General features: G+C 37.4%; 1 protein-coding gene across 1 annotated transcript in view; it reads right to left on the bottom strand.

Annotated features, from left to right (window-relative positions):
* The window catches only part of CFAP54 (cilia and flagella associated protein 54), a 378,083-nt gene that overhangs the window by 328,108 nt on the left and 32,646 nt on the right, over window positions 1-17,329 (bottom strand). The window contains exons 6-9 of the mRNA XM_058425781.1: window positions 14,671-14,814; window positions 11,659-11,772; window positions 11,436-11,537; window positions 6,183-6,381 (exon numbers count right to left, since the gene is read on the bottom strand). Of these exons, the coding sequence (XP_058281764.1) occupies window positions 6,183-6,381; window positions 11,436-11,537; window positions 11,659-11,772; window positions 14,671-14,814 (559 nt within the window). The remainder of the gene's footprint in view (window positions 1-6,182; window positions 6,382-11,435; window positions 11,538-11,658; window positions 11,773-14,670; window positions 14,815-17,329) is intronic.

Here is a 17,329-nt window from a genome sequence, read left to right as displayed (position 1 = left end):
GGGCATCCAACACAGATGTGGGGAAGGAGGGCAGTTAGGGAAGGATACTCAGGGGAAAGAGAATGGAATCTCAAACATAGAATGAGCAAGAGTTTCTAGATATAGGTTGGAAACTTGGGAAAGAGATCTAAAACGGGGATAGAGCTTTTAGAGTCATCATTATACATCCGCAGTAAATAGTAGATTCAGCCATGGATCATGTTGTCTTGCACAGAATAATAAGAAACACCAATATTTAAGAGAAGAGCAGAGGGAATAAAGGCTGCAAAGGTGAGTGTTTAGAAAGAAAGGAGTACTCAACAGTAACACATACATACAGAAAGTAAAGAAGAAAAGGACTAGCCAGGCTTATTGGCGTGCACCTATAGTCTCTGTTACTCAGAAGGCTGAAGCAGGAGGATAACTTAAGCTCAGGAGTTCGAGTCCAGCCTGAGAAATACAGCAAGACCCTGACTCTTAAAAAAAAAAAAAAAAGAAAAGAAAAGAAAAGTAACCGAAAGTAACTGAAAGTGACCCCTGGATTGAGCAATAAGGTTGTCCATGACATTCTTAGTAGAGTGCTAGGGTCTGCCTACTGTATAAGTAGAAAGAAAATACTTAGGAACAATGAAAACAGACAATACCTTCAATAAATCTGGCTGTACCAAGAAGAAGACCTATAGGGAGGAAGCCAAAAGAAAACACGGAGGCCCAGGCACAATGGCTTATGTCTGTAATCCCAGCACTTTGGGAGGCCAAGGCAGGTGGATCCCTTGAGCCCAGGAGTTCGAGACCAGCCTGGGCAACATGGAGTAACCCCGACTCTACAAAAAATACAAAAATTAGCCAGGTATGGTGGCACATGCCTGTATTCACAGCTACTCAGGAGGCTGAGGTAGGAGGATCACTAGGGCCCAGGAGGTCCAGGTTACAGTGAAGAATGATCGCACCATTGCACTCCAGCCTGGGTGACAGAGTGAGACCCTGTCTCAAAAAAGAAAAAGGACACGGTATAATGGGACCACTTGGACACCTGGAGGGATCAGGCTTAAAGACACAAAGAGAAACATCCCCTCCCCTCCATTTAAATGAGAGATAGTGGAAAAGGATCGATAAGCATGAGGGTAAATTTGGGGGTTTGGGTGAAGAAAGTCAAGGAAATTCTTATCTAAAACTTGTATTTTTCTTGGGAAGAGAAGAGCCCAAACCATGGCACCAGAAGTTCCCTGCATTCAGATGGGCATCCGCACACACATGTGTACCCACATGTGCACACACACACACTACACTCACCTAAAGGCATAGGAGCTAACTCTAGGCTTTTCTCCCTCCTCTCAGGTGGACACTGAGGCCAAGTCAACTAATTGTTCCAAGAAGGAAAGCTCATGGGAAAAGAAAATTAAAAGCAAAAACACCTTGAAAGAAAAACCACAAATGAAGCATCCTTTACCACAAGAAGCAGGAAAATGGAAAAGCACAAACAAGAATTTAAGGGAAAGTGTTCTCTCAGAAAAATAAAAGAGGATATTAGAAACATGAGGCAAGAACAACTGCTGTGAAAAAAGAACCAAGTGGATTCAAGGTATAAAGTATATCATCATTGATGGCTGAGTGTGATGGCTCACGCCTGTAATCCCAGTACCTTGGGAGGCCAAGGCAGGCAGATCACCTGAGGTCAGGAGTTTGAGACCAGCCTGGCCAACATGGTGGAACCCCATATCTCTACTAAAAATACAAGAAATTGGCCCAGTGTGGTGGTGCACACCTGTAGTCCCAACTACTCGGGAGGCTGAGGCAGGAGAATCGTTTGAACCTGGGAGGCAGAGGCTGCAGTGAGCTGAGATCGTGCCACAGCACTCCAGCCCAGGCAACAGAGTGAGACTCTGTCTCAAACAAACAAACAAACAACAAAAATAACAAAAAAGTATATCATTGTTGAAACAAATAATTAAATTAGGTAAACAGAAGAGTAGAACAGAGAGAATCAAAGATCAAATTCATGACCTGAAAAATCAGATAGAGGAAGCTTCCCAGAATGCAACAGAATAAAGACATGAAAAGAATAAAATAAATAAGACATGGAGGATGAACATCTATCCTGTTAACATCTGTCTAATGGCATCTTCAATGCCTTGAAGGATTTTTTTTTAAATAATGAATATAAGTAAAGAAATTTAAAAGTAACATGAAAAAATGAAAGAAAGATATAAGACCTCAAAATATCTGCTGCATTACTAAACCCACCCCTAGATCCAGTAGAATAAAATGTAAGAATGTCATAAGAAAGAGAAAATTCTAAAAGATACATCTATAAAACAACAAGATTTAAACTGACATTAGACTTCTCAACAGAAACACTATATATACAAGATTATAAAGAACATCAAAATCTTAAAGAAACTTGTAAATAAACTATTATATCCAGACAAACTACTTCAAAATTCTTAGTTTGTATTTCAGCAAAAAGAAATGAATTTAGAAAGAAGCAAAGAAAAATGGGAAGTAATGATGAGAAAAAAATCTTAATAAAGGTATTTTCTGCCTTAAAAAGCAATGACCAGGACTTGTATTCAGAACATAAAAACAGCTCTCAAAACTCAAGAGAAATAATTAACAATCCAATCAGAAAGTGAACAAAAGACACTAGAGAAAAAGAGAGTATACAGATGGCAAATAAACACATGAAAAACTGTTTAACATCTTTAGCCACTAGGGAAATGCAAATCAAAGTCACAGTGGGATATTACCACATACCTATCAGAATGGCTAAAATAAAAAAGTAATGATACACCAAATTCTGTCAAGGATGACCAGAAACTGGATCATTCACACATTGTTGGTGGAAATATAGTAGAGTCACCCTGGAGAACAGTATGATAGTTTCTCACAAAACTAAATACGAACTTATCATATATCAGATCCAGCAATTGCACTGTTGAGCATTTTATTCCAGAGAAATGAAAACTTACTTTCGCAGAAAAACTTGTACTCAACTGTTCATAGCAGCTTTATTTCTAGTAGGCAAAAACTGGAAATAATTCAAACGTCCTTCAAAGGGTAAGTGGTTAAACAAACTGTGGTGTATCCATACCATAAAACAATACTCAGCAGTAACAAGTGAAAATTTATTTCTTTTTTTGAGACAGAGTCTTGTTCTGTTGCCCAGGCTGGAGTGCAGTGGTGGTGGTGTGATCTCCATTCACTGCAACCTCTGACTCCTGGATTCAAATGATTCTCTTGCCTCAGCCTCCCAAGTAGCTGGGACTACAGGCACATGCCATGACGCCTGGCTAATTGTTGTATTTTTAGTAGAGACAGAGTTTTGCCATGTTAGCCAGGCTGGTCTCGAACTCCTGGGCTCAAGGGATCAGCTTGTCTTGGCCTCCCAAAGAGCTGGGGTTACAGGCATGAGCCACGGTGCCCCGCCAAGTGAACTATTAATACACACAACCTGGATACATCTCAAGAGAATTATGCTGAGTGAAAAAACAGACAACACACATACGGCCATCTAATTTATGAGTAAGGGATACTGCAGCCAACGAAAGGAAGTTATCTTCAATAAATGGTGCTGTGTCAACTGAGTATACATATAGAAGTACATAAATCTTGATCTCTACTTCGTATAAACAAAAAAGATCTAATTTCTAATTATAGACCTCATAAAGTTATGGAAGAAACAATAAAACTTATGGAAGAAAACATACGAGAATATATTTACGACATTGGGGTAGCTGAGACTTCTTAACCATGACACACAAAGGATCAACTATACAGGACATATTGATAAATTAGACATTAAAGTTAAGAATTTCTGTTCCCCAGTGGATATCATTAAGAGAATGAAAAGGCAAGCCATCAAGTAAGAAATGATATTTGCAATACATGCATTCAATAATACATGTATATATATATATCCGGATATATATATATCCAGAATATATAAAGAATTCCTATGAATCGACAGAAAAAAGGGCAAAAGGTTAAAATAGGCACCTTACAAAATAGGATATCCAACAGTGAAAAAAGTGTATGAAAAGATGTTTAACTTTATTAGTCATCAGAGAAATTTAAGTCTATACTGCAACACCACTGAATTCACACCAAAATGGACAAAATGAGAAAGACAGATAATACTAAGTGTCAGAGAGAATTTGGAGTAATGGAACCCTGATAAAATGCTGATGGGTGTGCAAACTAAAAAAAAAACACTTTGTAAAACAGTATCCAATGAAGCAACATAGGAATATCCCATGATCTTGCAATTTCACACCAACAGAAATGCACAGCAGATGTTTAACATATCTCTCTGAGTAATTCATAAAATAAAAAGACAAAAACTATCAGTAGGGATAGAGAAGATCTAACCACATGATTTACTAGCTTAACTTAATCAACATATATATAAAGCAATGCATCCAACAACAACAAAAAATACATAGTCTTTCAAGTACACACAGACTATTTACCAAAGCTGGTCATTTGCTAGGCCATAAAGCCTATCTTAACAAATGTTCACAGTTCCAAATAATACATAATGTGCTCTCTGACCATAGTATAATTAACATAGAAATCAGTAACCAAAAGATAATTAGAAAATCTCCCATATTTTGGTTCAGAACCCATATATCAAAGAATAAATCACATTGCATATTAGAAAATATTCTTACTCCAATAGTAATAAAGATACGATATATCAAAACTTCAGATACATAGCTAAAGCTGAATTTAGAATAAATGTCTTAATATGCATTTAATGTAAATAATAACAAATCCTAAAAATCAATGATCTAAGCTTCCAAGTCAGTAAGTTTTTTAAATCAGTAAAGCAAACCCAAGAAAGTATAATAAAGGAAGTAATGAAGAGCAAAAATCAATAATATGGAAAACGGACATACAATAGGGAACATCAACAAGGTCAAATATTGTTTCTTTGCAAAGACTAATGAAATTGGTGGACCTCTGGTGAAATTGATGAAATAAGAGAGAAGGCAAACTGACCAATACTGAAAAGAAAATCTGAAAAATTTTGTATCTATGAAGGAAATTGAATTCATCGTTTAAAATATTCCCATACAAAAAATTCCAGGTACAGATGGCTGCACCAGAAAATTCAACTAAACATGTAGGAAGAAATAACACCAATATGACACAAACATTTACAGATAATGGAGAAACAGGGCATACTTCTCAACTCATTTTATGAGGCTAATATGACCTTGTGAGCAAAACCCAAAAATAACCTTACAAGACAGAGAAGTCTCTCCCATCAACAGAGAAGCAGAAATAAGCAATCCATATCATCGACCATATTAATAGACATAAATGAGAAAGCCATTTGATCGACTCAGTAAATCTCAATAAATTCAGAGAAAACTTTTCCTAAAATTAAACTATTCAAGATTAAAAAAAAAAAAACACTTAGCAAACCAGGAATGAAAGATACATCTGTGATCTGCAAAAGGGGTATCTATAAAGACTATTCAGTAGATAACTCAAATAATGGCAAAATGTTGAAAGCTTTCCAATTGAGGAAAAAAATGAGACCTGGGAGTCTGCTATCACCACTTCTTCCCATGTGTTATTGGAGATCCTAGCCAGTGCAACCATCAAGAAATGCAAGAAAAGAGAAATTAAAAGATTAAGGATTGGACAGAAATAAGTCATTCATAGATGATTGTATATACAAAACAAGTCCCCCCAAAATCTACTAATACATTATTTGAAATGTCAATTGACCTTAGCAAGGTTGCTGAATTCAAGATCAATATAAATTATATCAGCTGGGCACAGTGGCTCACACCTGTAATTCCAGCACTTTAGGAGGCTGAGATGGGTGGATGGCTTGTGCCCAGGAGTTCGAGACCAGACTGGGAAACACGGTGAGACCCCCCGTCTCTACAAAAAATACAAAAATTAGCCAGGTGTGGTGGCCTGCACCTGTAGTCCTAGCTACTTGTGAGGCTAAGAAGGGAGGATCACTCGAGCCCAGGAAGTTGACGCTGCAATGTGAGCCATGATCACACCACTGCACTCCAGTCTGGGTGACAAAGAGAGACCTTATCTCAAAAACAAACAACCAACCAAACCAAAAAAATATATATATAAATTTTATCAGTTTCCTATCTATGGACTACCATGCTAAAATTTTTGTTACTCATGTATCATTCTATCATAAAACAATATCTTAACATCTTATTTACTTATCAAAAGTTCTTTTCCTGCCATAAACAATTCTGAGACAACATCATGAATCTCCACTTCATCTGTAACAAGGGGTCCAGTTTGCAGTATTCGCCTATTTGAATCAGAAAGAGCTTCCGAGACAGCCAGAAACCGGGATGCAGTGCTATCAAACATCTCATCCAGTAGCCGCTCTGTGACAGTACGTGGCCATGATAACTGAAATTGAGAAAAAAAAAGTTCAGTCCATTTGTTAAAGCTATTATATTGTGGGCGCGGTGGCTCATGCCTATAATTCCAACACTTTGGGAGGCCAAGGCAGGAGGACTGCTTGACCCAAGGAGTTCAAGACCACCTGGGCAACACAGTGAGACTCCCATTTCAACAAAAAAAATTTCAAAATTGGCCAGGCATGTTGGAATGTGCTTGTAATCCCAGCTACTTGGGAGGCTGAGGTGGGAGGATCACCTGAGCCCAGGGAGGTAGAGGCTGCAGCGAGCTAAGGTCATGCCACTGCACTCCAGCCCGGGTGACAGAGTGAGACCCTGTCTCAAGGGAAAAAAAAAAAAAAAAGCCTGTTATAAGGCAAAGAAAAGTAAGGCATGTTTAATCAGTGCTAAAACAGAGAGCAGTTGGTCTAACAATTAGATAACTGCTTTTATGGTTTTCAATTTTTGAGATGTCACTCCAGATTTCATTAGAGATACCATGCTGCCATTACATCAAAGACTTTATTGTTTCTTCATATGCTTGTGTTTCCAAGGCAGCATTAAAAGGTTGTTTATTATGGTTTGCTTATTAAGCAAGCATAAATCTCCATATGCTTTATAGTATCTTCATTATAGCCTTTGGAACTGATATTCAAACTTTGGTTACCTAAGAATCACTAAGGGGTGCTTCGTAGATTCAGGACCAAATTTCCAGAGATTTTGTGTATCTGGACACTTTTAATAAGTGTTTAGGACACTTTTAATAAGCACCACAGGATATTCTCATGCAGAAGGTCTTCAAGGCAAAATTTGAAACATATTTAGTAGTATAAATAACAAGGTTTGTGGTAATTAACCCTAAAAGAATTGATCAGCTTTATGCTAACAGGCTAGTGACCGTTTAGAACCTGCTGTGGGTTCCCAGTCATTCTGCTTTGTACTGGCCCAAAATGACTGCACTTCCTGCACATACTTCCTGCCACACTTCATTCTTCTCTCCATCAGATGACCTGTTCTCTGCATTTAGTTTGCCAGTAAATAAGAACCGTAGTTCTAGTTGGCTTTTCTAGAATCCTTATCCAGCTGGAAGATTTTCTCATAATTCCCTTGTTTTTATTTCTCTTCTTAGGGCAAAGTCAGAAAGACAGAAAAACAAAAGCAGGGATAAAGTTGCCTTGAACTACTTTCCCTCAAGCACTAGCTTCCCTACTCATAAGCTTGTGTACCTTTTCAATCCATAGATCAACTGATATGTTAAAAATTCCAACAAGGGGCTGGGCGAGGTGGCTCACGCCTGTAATCCCAGCACTTTGGGAGGCTGGGTGGATCACAAGGTCAGGAATTCGAGACCAGCCTGGCCAATATGGTGAAACCTCGTCTCTACTAAAAATACAAAAATTAGCCAGGCATGGTGGCACGCGCCTGTAGTCCTAGCTACTTGGGAGGCTGAGGCAGAAGAATCGCTTGAACCCAGGAGGCAGAGGTTGCAGTGAGCCAAGATCATGCCACTGCACTCCAGCCTAGGTGACAGGGTGAGACTCCATCTCAAAAAAACTTCAACAAAACTTGAACTTCATGCCCTGCCTTCTCTTTTCATACAGAGGTAAGAGTTTTTCCTAAGATTTTTATTTAGGTTAAAACAGAGCTTTTAAAAATACATATTGAAACAGCATAATTAACTTTATAATAATTAGAAGTATTCAAAATGAAATGGTAAAACCCAAATGAATAAAAGAATAAAATTATTTATAAAAACATCATAGAAAAACTAGCAAAAAGAATGGAATATTCATCAGAGCTGTAAATAAAATATTAAGTAAAAGATTTTGAAATATAAATATTTAAAAGGTCTATAAAAAAGAATTAAAGCTGAAGCAATAAGGAAAACAATGGATTGTCAAGTATGAAAAGCAAAATAATAATATCTATAAAAATAATGAGCTCATTCAAGTATATTTTAAAAATTAAAATCCCTAGTAGATAAATGGTCAAAGACTGTGAAAAATAATTCACACAATGAAAGAAAAGTTGGCTCAAAGAAACAAAGTTAAAATGGCAAGCCATCTTATGAAAACTGAATTAACAAAAAAAAATTTAAACAAATAATAATATCAAAATAATAACAGCTTGTGATAAAATTGGTACTTGCAAGTTGTCACCTTGAAAATGGGAATACTCATTTTGGAAGTCAAGTTGGCAATATATGTCAAGGGAAATAAAGTGTTTATGTCCTTCGATTCCATAATCCTACACCTGGAATTTTATCCACAGAAAATAAAAGAAAGAAAAAAAATGAGCATGTCTGAAGATGTGGATGATGTCAATAGTTATAATAGCAAAAAAAATTTTGAAAGAACTAAAATAATAACGATAAAATATTAGACAAATTATGACACATATACTGCATAGGATATATCATCTTATTTAAAATGTCAGGATGAATGAAAATCTGAATGGCACAACTGTACAGTCTGGTTCCATCTTTAAATACTACAGTCTCCATGACATCTACTCTAGGAGATGTATTATGTTAATTTCCCAATATCACCTGCCTATTCCTAGTCAAGCTCTATTTATCACTGACCCTCGGCAAATTTTGCCTACTCTGGCTTCTAAGCTATGACCATGCTCTGATCCTTCACTTGGAATGTTTTTCTCTATTTTCCCTGTATAGCCAAATTCTGCCCATTAACCCAAGGCCCTTCAAAAAGCCAGGGCTGCAATTTAGTATTTCTATATTCCACTATACTTGAAACCACAGTAGACACTCAATACATGGTTGTTGAATTAATAAAAAAAAAACAGTGATAGCTAATATTTACTGAGGACCTACTTCCTACCTGCCAGCAACATTCTAAGGGCTTCACATGTAACTCATTTCATCCTCACCATTATCATTATTTATTTCTTAATATTTATCATAAGCTATAATTATTTATTTATTTATGATATAATTCTCCACTAGAATGTAATCCTCATCTATTTTCTTCGATAGCAGGTACTTAAAAAATATTTATTGAATAAATCACTAACTAATCAATCATTAGGAGTCTGAATTAGTAGTCCTTTAAAAGAATCTTTTGAGAGTCAAAATGATTTACTGTGAGTTAACAACTTACATACAAACCCAGAAATGTTTTAGAAAATATGTTCAATGCATATTAAAATTAATTTATTTAGTAGAAACATAATAAAATTATTTCATACACAGAAAACAGGACATCCTGCAAAATATGCCAAGGTAACATAGGATGACATTATAAAAACGATGTGTTGACTAGTCTCTGAAACAACTACTCACTAAACAATTTTTTCTTAAAAAAAAAAAATCACCAGAACTTTTCATTCAACAATTATCTTAAGGGAAATCAGATATAAATTAGCTTTTAATGTAATTTTATCTGTAATTTTAAACATTTTTCTTTGAAAATGTATTTAGTTTTGCTACCAAGATAACTGTTAAGTCCTAATAATATTCTAAGTAACAACAGTCTTGCAACTTTGGATATTTAAATTTGGTTGCTCAGAGAAAAAAATGCTGGGGAGAAAAAAAAAATTGTTCCCTGCCCTTTTACAAAGACTATAGCACCACTACTTAATACCAGATGCAAGTAGCTTAAAAGCTTATCCAAGGAATTGCCTATAATTTAATTAATATACTCGCCAATTAATATACTGTTGGTTAGTAAGGGATATAGCTTAAAAGGGATGTATAAAATGTACCTGTGGACTCAGTAGTCAATATTGTCACTAAGTAGCAATGGAAAGGTACCATGTCCAAAAACTATTTGTATTTAAATATAGTAATTCATTTAAAAGAAAGAAGAAGGATTACTCCTAAATGTGTTAAGAAGAAATGAGGAAAGAGAGTAGCAGTGATTGGAGTAGAGGCCAAGCACTGGACTTAGAGGTGCTGGTTCTGGTTCTGGTTCTGCCAGCGGCTGCCTTTGTGACCTTGAGCCAGTCATTTAAATACTGCAGGCTTTATTTTCCTTTTCTGTAATATAAAAGGACTGAACCAGATGATTTCCCAAATCCTTTCCAGGTTCTGAGATTTGATACACCTCTTCTGTAAGAAACTGCTCATCTCCTTCCCCCCAGATTCATTTTCAATCTCTACACGGAAGCTCGCAGAAGAGGGTGTATATCCATCTAGAACTGTCAGGGAGAGCTTCGAAACGATATAGAACTGGGCCCTGGGGGATATTAAGAGTCAGGAAGGCAAAGGGAAGAAGAAGAAGAAAAAGACAAGGGGAAGAAAAAGGGCCGAGGGCCCCACAGGTGTAACTTTGCCTACTCCCTGCCCTGTGATCATCTTTACTACTGTTTGCCAAATAACGGTTGTGGTTGGGAGGGGCTGTGTGACTGGTTATGACATGTGAGAAGAACACACTCATGTCACTTCCATGTTGAGCATCAACGCCCATGCAAGGTCCCCCAGAGCTCTCTTTAATCCCCTCTGGCAAATGACCAGCAATGTTTGAAATGAAGGCTGCTCTTCATCCTGGCCCGGAGCAGCTTTTATAAGGCAGAGCCCCTGATAACTAAAATAACATATGACTCCAGTAGGCAATAAATTGTTGTTTTAAGCCACCTGAGGTACCGGTGTTGTTTGTTGCTACTGGATAACCTAGCTCCTGGACATTCCCAAGGATGAAACCTAAGGCTGATGAGAAAAGGTGCCTCCATCTTCTCCACAGCCTCAAAGCCTGCTCGCCTGCTCAGCTAACCCTCAGCGCTCAGAGACAAAGGCAAGCGCAGAACCACTCAGAGGCCTATTCATTTGCAAGAGCCAGTTCATTGAAATCTTTCACAGGCTCCTCTTCAGCCTCTTGTCCTTTAAGGTTGCAAAACTGGGATTGTGCTAAAACACAAAAGCTTTGAGAAAGAGATGAAGTAAGGCTACGTGCAAACTAGAAAAACATTCTTCTCTCTATTTACCCACCAGGGCAGAGAACTGGGGGCAGAATTTAATAACGAGTGACTAGGCTAGAAAGATATGGGAGCATAATACAAATACACTGCAAAAAGAGTCTTAAAGAGAGAAGACATGTTTAGACTTACAGTTTGTACTTCCCTTAGGTCAATTCTTATCTTGGGTCTAAAGACAGCTTTGTTTTTTCTTCTAGATTCAAAGACTCCTCTTTTGAAGATCATCACTGCCATCTGCCTCAAAAAGCAGAATTACACATGAAATAACAATGAGATGCACTTCCCAACTACTAATATTAAGTATTTAATCAGCTGTAGAGCGTGGTAAATTTCTTTTATTATGAAATTTTTATACCTTCACTGTGGCCTCTCTAAAATATCTTCGAGATTCTTCCTGGGATTTTGAGGAACTCATTAATTCCAGTTGCCTTAACTCATCAATTTTAGCCAAAGCACGCCGAGCAAATGCCTACATGCAATTAAAATAAATTTAATTCATAAATCAGAATATAGTGATTAAAATGTATAAAGACAATGTTTTGTTCTCCTAGGCATTTGATTTAATCTGTGAATTAAGCTCTAGGTTAATGCTGACTCCTTTTATCCAGTCTATCATTTTCTTTAAGAAGCACTAAACTCTCTAATAAACTGTGAGATAAGGTAACTTCAGGAATTATGAAATTTTAAAAAGGAAAGCTGAAATATCACTTAAACAGTAGCTCCATACAGATTATCGCTTCTCAGCATTTGGCATTGCATGTCCTCATGTACGCGCGCGCGCGCACACGCACACACACACACACACACACACACACGTCCTCAGTTGCTCTTCTCAAATCCTAACCTTCCTATCTGGACATGCTGTATTATCTACCTAAACGTTCACATTGACCACCAAATTGCGACTTCCTGAAAGGATCTTACTCATTTTTGTGTCTCCAATACGCAGCACACTGTATTTAATAAATATCTGAAGGAAGGAAGAAGGGAGGCTTTCTTATTTAATCATATCACCATTACTATAATCCTCTAGAGATAACAAATGAGTTCAAAGGAGTTATTAAGAACTCAATAACAAGAGTTCCTGTCCCTTATTTCACCATCTCTTTGAAATATTTCATTCATCATTTATAATTTTTAATGAAGATGCTTCTAGACCAACCACAATATTAACATATATGAAGGGTTACATTTTCCAATAAAGAAAAATCCCAATAGGGATCACACGGCCAAAACGCTATAAAAGTTCCATTCCCTAATAATCTTAATAGCTATAGAACAAAATATGCCACCACTAGTACAGTGAAGTTAGCTATATATATATATGATGAGTTGTCTTTCTGGAATGTATCTTGAGCTACTCAAGTAACCCGTGAAGGTTAAATTAGGCTGCTCTGTTCTTCTGCCTATGTGCCACCAGCATCCAACCCTTCAGAATTAGTTCAGGCAGGAAAAACTAAATGGAACTGTGAATTGGCCAGATGATTTATTTACGGTAGTTAACAAGATATGAACAGGCATGTGCACAGCCATGAAGGCAGTCCTACACAAGACTTCCAGCCAAAGAGGCTGACTACAGCAGAAATCTAGCTTACGCCCCACATACCAAACCATGCACCCTTGTGCAGGAACGTGTTGGCCCAAAGGAAGGGGTGCTTATTTCTCATTCTCACCAAGGCCCCATCCACTGACCAAGCCAGGTATCACGTAATGTAGAGAAGATGCCTTTTTCAAATTGACACGGGGCACTCTACAGGCCAATAGAAGCATTTATATATAATCTATATATATAATAATATATTTTATATATTTATATATATGTTTATATATAATTTATATATAATTTATATATAAATTATATATAAGTTATATATAATTTATATATAAATTATATATAAATTTATATATAATTTTTATATATAGAATTTTATATATATATAATTTTTTGAGTGACTGGAGTGCAATGGTGAGATCTCAGCTTACTGCAGCCTCAGCCTCCCGAGTAGCTGGGACTACAGGTGCACACCACCATGCCTGACTAATTTTTGTATTTTTAGTAGAGACAGGGTTTTGCCATGTTGGCCAAGCTGGTCTCGAACTCCTGACCTCAGCTGATCCACCTGCCTTAGCCTCCCAAAGTGCTGGGATTACAGGCATGAGCCACCATGCCAAGCCTGAAGTTAAGTTATATTTCAAGTACTCAATCAAAATGAGATGAAAGAAGGAAAAACAAAAAATAGAGAGTATTAAATGGTCATTAGAAGGTGTATTCAATTAGCTTGGGATAGTGGTGTGCGTCTGCAGTCCCAGCTACTCCAGAGACTAAGACTGCAGTGAGCCGTGATCAGACCACTGCACTCCAGCCTGGGCAACAGAGCAAGACTCTGTCTTAAAAAAATAAAGAAAGAAAACAAAAGAAAAACAAAGTGTATTAAATGGTGGTTAGCAGAGAAAAGCAAGACAAGAGTGTATATATTAAGTGATAAGGAACACAAAACTAAACGAGGAGGGAAGGTGGCTTGTATTCAAGAGCAAAGTGAGGATGGAAAGACAACAGATAGAAGTTTTTGAGATCTATTGCACAGCATGGTGATCATAGTTAACAATAACATATTGCATATTTCAAAATTGCTAATAAATAGATTTTAAGTGTTCTCATTACAAGAAAAAGGTATGTGAGAAGATGAATATGTTAATTAGCTTAATCATTCCACAGTGTATACATTCAACAAAACATCACGTTGTACCTCATAAGTATATACAATTATTATTTGTCATTTAAGAATAAAAATCTTAATTTTAAAAATTCCAAAAATCTTACTCAGAAATGGAGCAAAGAAGGTGAAAGTGAATACAGAATAAAGGAGAGAACAGAAAGGAGGGCGAGAGAGAAAAAGAATGGAAAAGCCAAGCAAATTTGTGCAAATAAAGCCTTGAACTTTTGTCTTTGCTTCATTTCAATTCTTTGGTTGGGTTTTGTTTTTCACTTTGCAGGCATCTAAGGAAGAAAATGCTGAATACGCTCTATTTTAAAATATTGGGCCTGGGCATGGTGGCTCACGCCTGTAATCCTAACATTTTGAGAAGCCAAAGCAGGGAGATCACCTGAGGTCAGGAGTTCGAAATCAGCCTGGTCAACATGGCAAAACCCTGTCTCTACTAAAAATACAAAAATTAGCCGGGCATGGGTGGCGCATGCCTGTAATCCCAGCTACTCAGGAGGCTAAGGCAGGAGAATTGCTTGAACCTGGGAGGTGGACGTTGCAGTGAGCCGAGATCACGTCACTGCACTCCAGCCTGGGCAACAAAGCCAGATTCCATCTCAAAAAAAAAAAATTCGACTCCTCAGAGTTAAAAAGCAGCATACCTCTCCGTGAATCCCGGCATGGCAGTCATAGCAGCACTGGCAAACAGCTGTGTAGAGAGTAGTGCGCCATGTCAAGTACCTGAGGGACAGGAGCGGGACCAAGGACTCCATACACATGCTGGCCCACAGGAGATACTCTAAGGCCTGCAAAATAAAGGGCACCATTGGATTTGTTTTCATTTTAAGTTAATAATGATAACTGTATTAAATATAATCAAATTCTAAGTTGTGAGCACAAGTTGCTGATTACTTAAACCAAAAATACCATAAATAACGTGTCAAGAAGAAACAAGCATTTAAAAAGTAAAAGATAATTTAAAAACTCAAAATCTCAAGCTATTTTGGAAGACATTCTAAAATGTCTTTTTTGTTTGTTTGTTTGTTTTTAGACAGAGTCTTGCTCTGTCACCCAGGCTGGAGTGCAATGGTACAATCGCAGCTTACTGCAACCTCCGCCCCCTGCACAATCAATTGATTCTCATGCCTCAGCCTCCTAAGTAACTGGAACTACAGGTGTGCACCACCACACCTGGCTAATTTTTCTATTTTAGTAGAGAGGGGGTTTTACCATGTTGACAAAGCTGGTCTTGAACTGCTGACCTCAAGTGATCCACCCACCTCGGCCTCCCAAAGTGCTGGAATTACAGGCATGAGCCACTGCACCCAGCCTGTCTTATCTTATTATAAGCCTCTCCGCTCATTTTTATTAACATTTATCATGTCAACAGTAGTCTAGGAATTAACTCCAATGATACAATTGTTATTTGTTGGCCTGGAACCAGCATATGATTCTGAAGATTAGCTGGTATAGGAGGTAAGGAAAAGGAAAAAGGCTTACAGCCTGCGGCCTGCGATGCTTAGTAGAAATGGTCCAAGATTAGAATCAAATAAACCCGGATTTCGGTCCCAATTTTACCACCTAGTGGTTGGATCATTTTACCTCTTTAGGCCTCAATTTTCTCACCTGTAAAATGGGTATTTTTTCACATCACAATAGTGCTGTTATGGAGAAAGAGATAATGTACATGACATGCTAGGAAAATACTTCCATAATCTAAAATAAAATCCACCTTGATATACCTCCAGTGCATTGGTCCTCATCATGCCTTCCAGAACAGCACAAAGCAATCCAAAACTCACTTCTAAATTACAGCCATCCAGAAATCTAAAAACACTTAATGCAGCCTGCCCTCTCCCTCGGCTCTCTCGTCCAGGGTAAATATCCCCAAGTACGTCCATCCCTCACAGAACTGCGCTGCCCTTCTCCACCATGATTGGCCTTCTGTGGCTTTACCCCAGGTTGCCAGCATCCTTTCAGGGTGTATGGCTAGACCACAGTACAGTCAACGCTCTCAGTCCTTGGCTGTGGACACTGTACCTCTTCTAAATTAGACTGAGGTTGATTCACTGCTGTTTTTGTTGTTGCTGTCATTGTTATTGTTGTAAACTTTGTGAACTGATATGAAATTAATTATATCACCAAAAACCCTCGAATTTTTCTCACATTTGCTACACCCTAACAATCTCTATTTCAGATTTTTGCATTTGGATTGTTGTGGTTTGGGTTGGGCGGTATATGATTAAGCCATGCCTAAATTTCCCCTTTAAATTCACATCTTTCTAAGATCCTTCAGGACTCCTGGTATTAGAAATTTCACATTTCAAAATAAAAATAGCTTCAGTTAACAACTGTTCACATTGTATTTAATTTGTTTATGGAAAATCAAAGTTTTTTGTGCCAGAAGGGATCTTAAAAGTAACTTAGCTTGACTCCATGAGGCTAAACTCATTCTAAGCAAAAGAGCTGGGGCTGAAACTGAGGTCTTCGAGCTCCCAAGTGCAGTGTTCTTTCCAGTACACAGAGGAGCCTTGACAAAGGGGAGAAGCTCGCCATAAACCACTTAGGGTTATGAAAAATTATCTTTCAAGTTTAAACAGGAAAAGCCATTTTCAAGACATGACTCAATTTGTAGCATTTTTTCTTACCCTTAAAAGCTACAAATAATTGTTTCTATTAATTAAAAAATTTAATAGGATACATCAGGACTATTCTCTTCATGAAAAAAAAAAAAAAAAGAACTTTGAAAAGTCTAATGATATCCATATCCAAAACACGGCCCCAGTAAGAGCATGTTGTAGGTGTTGAGTAGGAAACATACACACTATTAATCAGCTCAGCCACAGGATGGCGCTGCAGCCTCATTTATATCAGCTTACACCATTTAAAGAAAATGACAAGCAATTTCAAAGTTAGGACTTAAAGTTTCTGTAATGGTATGTGAAATAACTTGACAGTAACAGTTCAAGCCACATACGTTGTCCAACTATTTCAGTTTCATAGTAAAATGAAACAGAAATCAATCGTTTCTTAGAATGAACAGATTCTAGATGTATTCTTTAATGTTTGCTGAGTACTGTACTACAGTTTTAAATGCCACCGAAGAAACTAAATTATTCCATAAACAAAAGCAAAATGGTCATATGTCTTCAGGGAAAGAGGTTTCAGAAGTCTGACCACCCTCTATTCCCTAAGCTTACCCTGGTGACCTGCTGCAGCACTAAATTAGGTGTTTCTCACCTAGGGAAGAGCCCCTGGTTAGTTTTGGTTTTCAGGATGTCTTTAGGAAGATAGGATTATGTCAGAAAATATCAACCCCTT

Source organism: Hylobates moloch, unplaced genomic scaffold (assembly GCF_009828535.3).
Source record: "Hylobates moloch isolate HMO894 unplaced genomic scaffold, HMol_V3 SCAFFOLD_12, whole genome shotgun sequence".
NCBI classification, from domain to species: Eukaryota; Metazoa; Chordata; class Mammalia; order Primates; family Hylobatidae; genus Hylobates; species Hylobates moloch.
The sequence above is the reverse complement of the archived record's forward strand: the minus strand, read 5'-3'. Positions and strand labels throughout refer to the sequence as shown.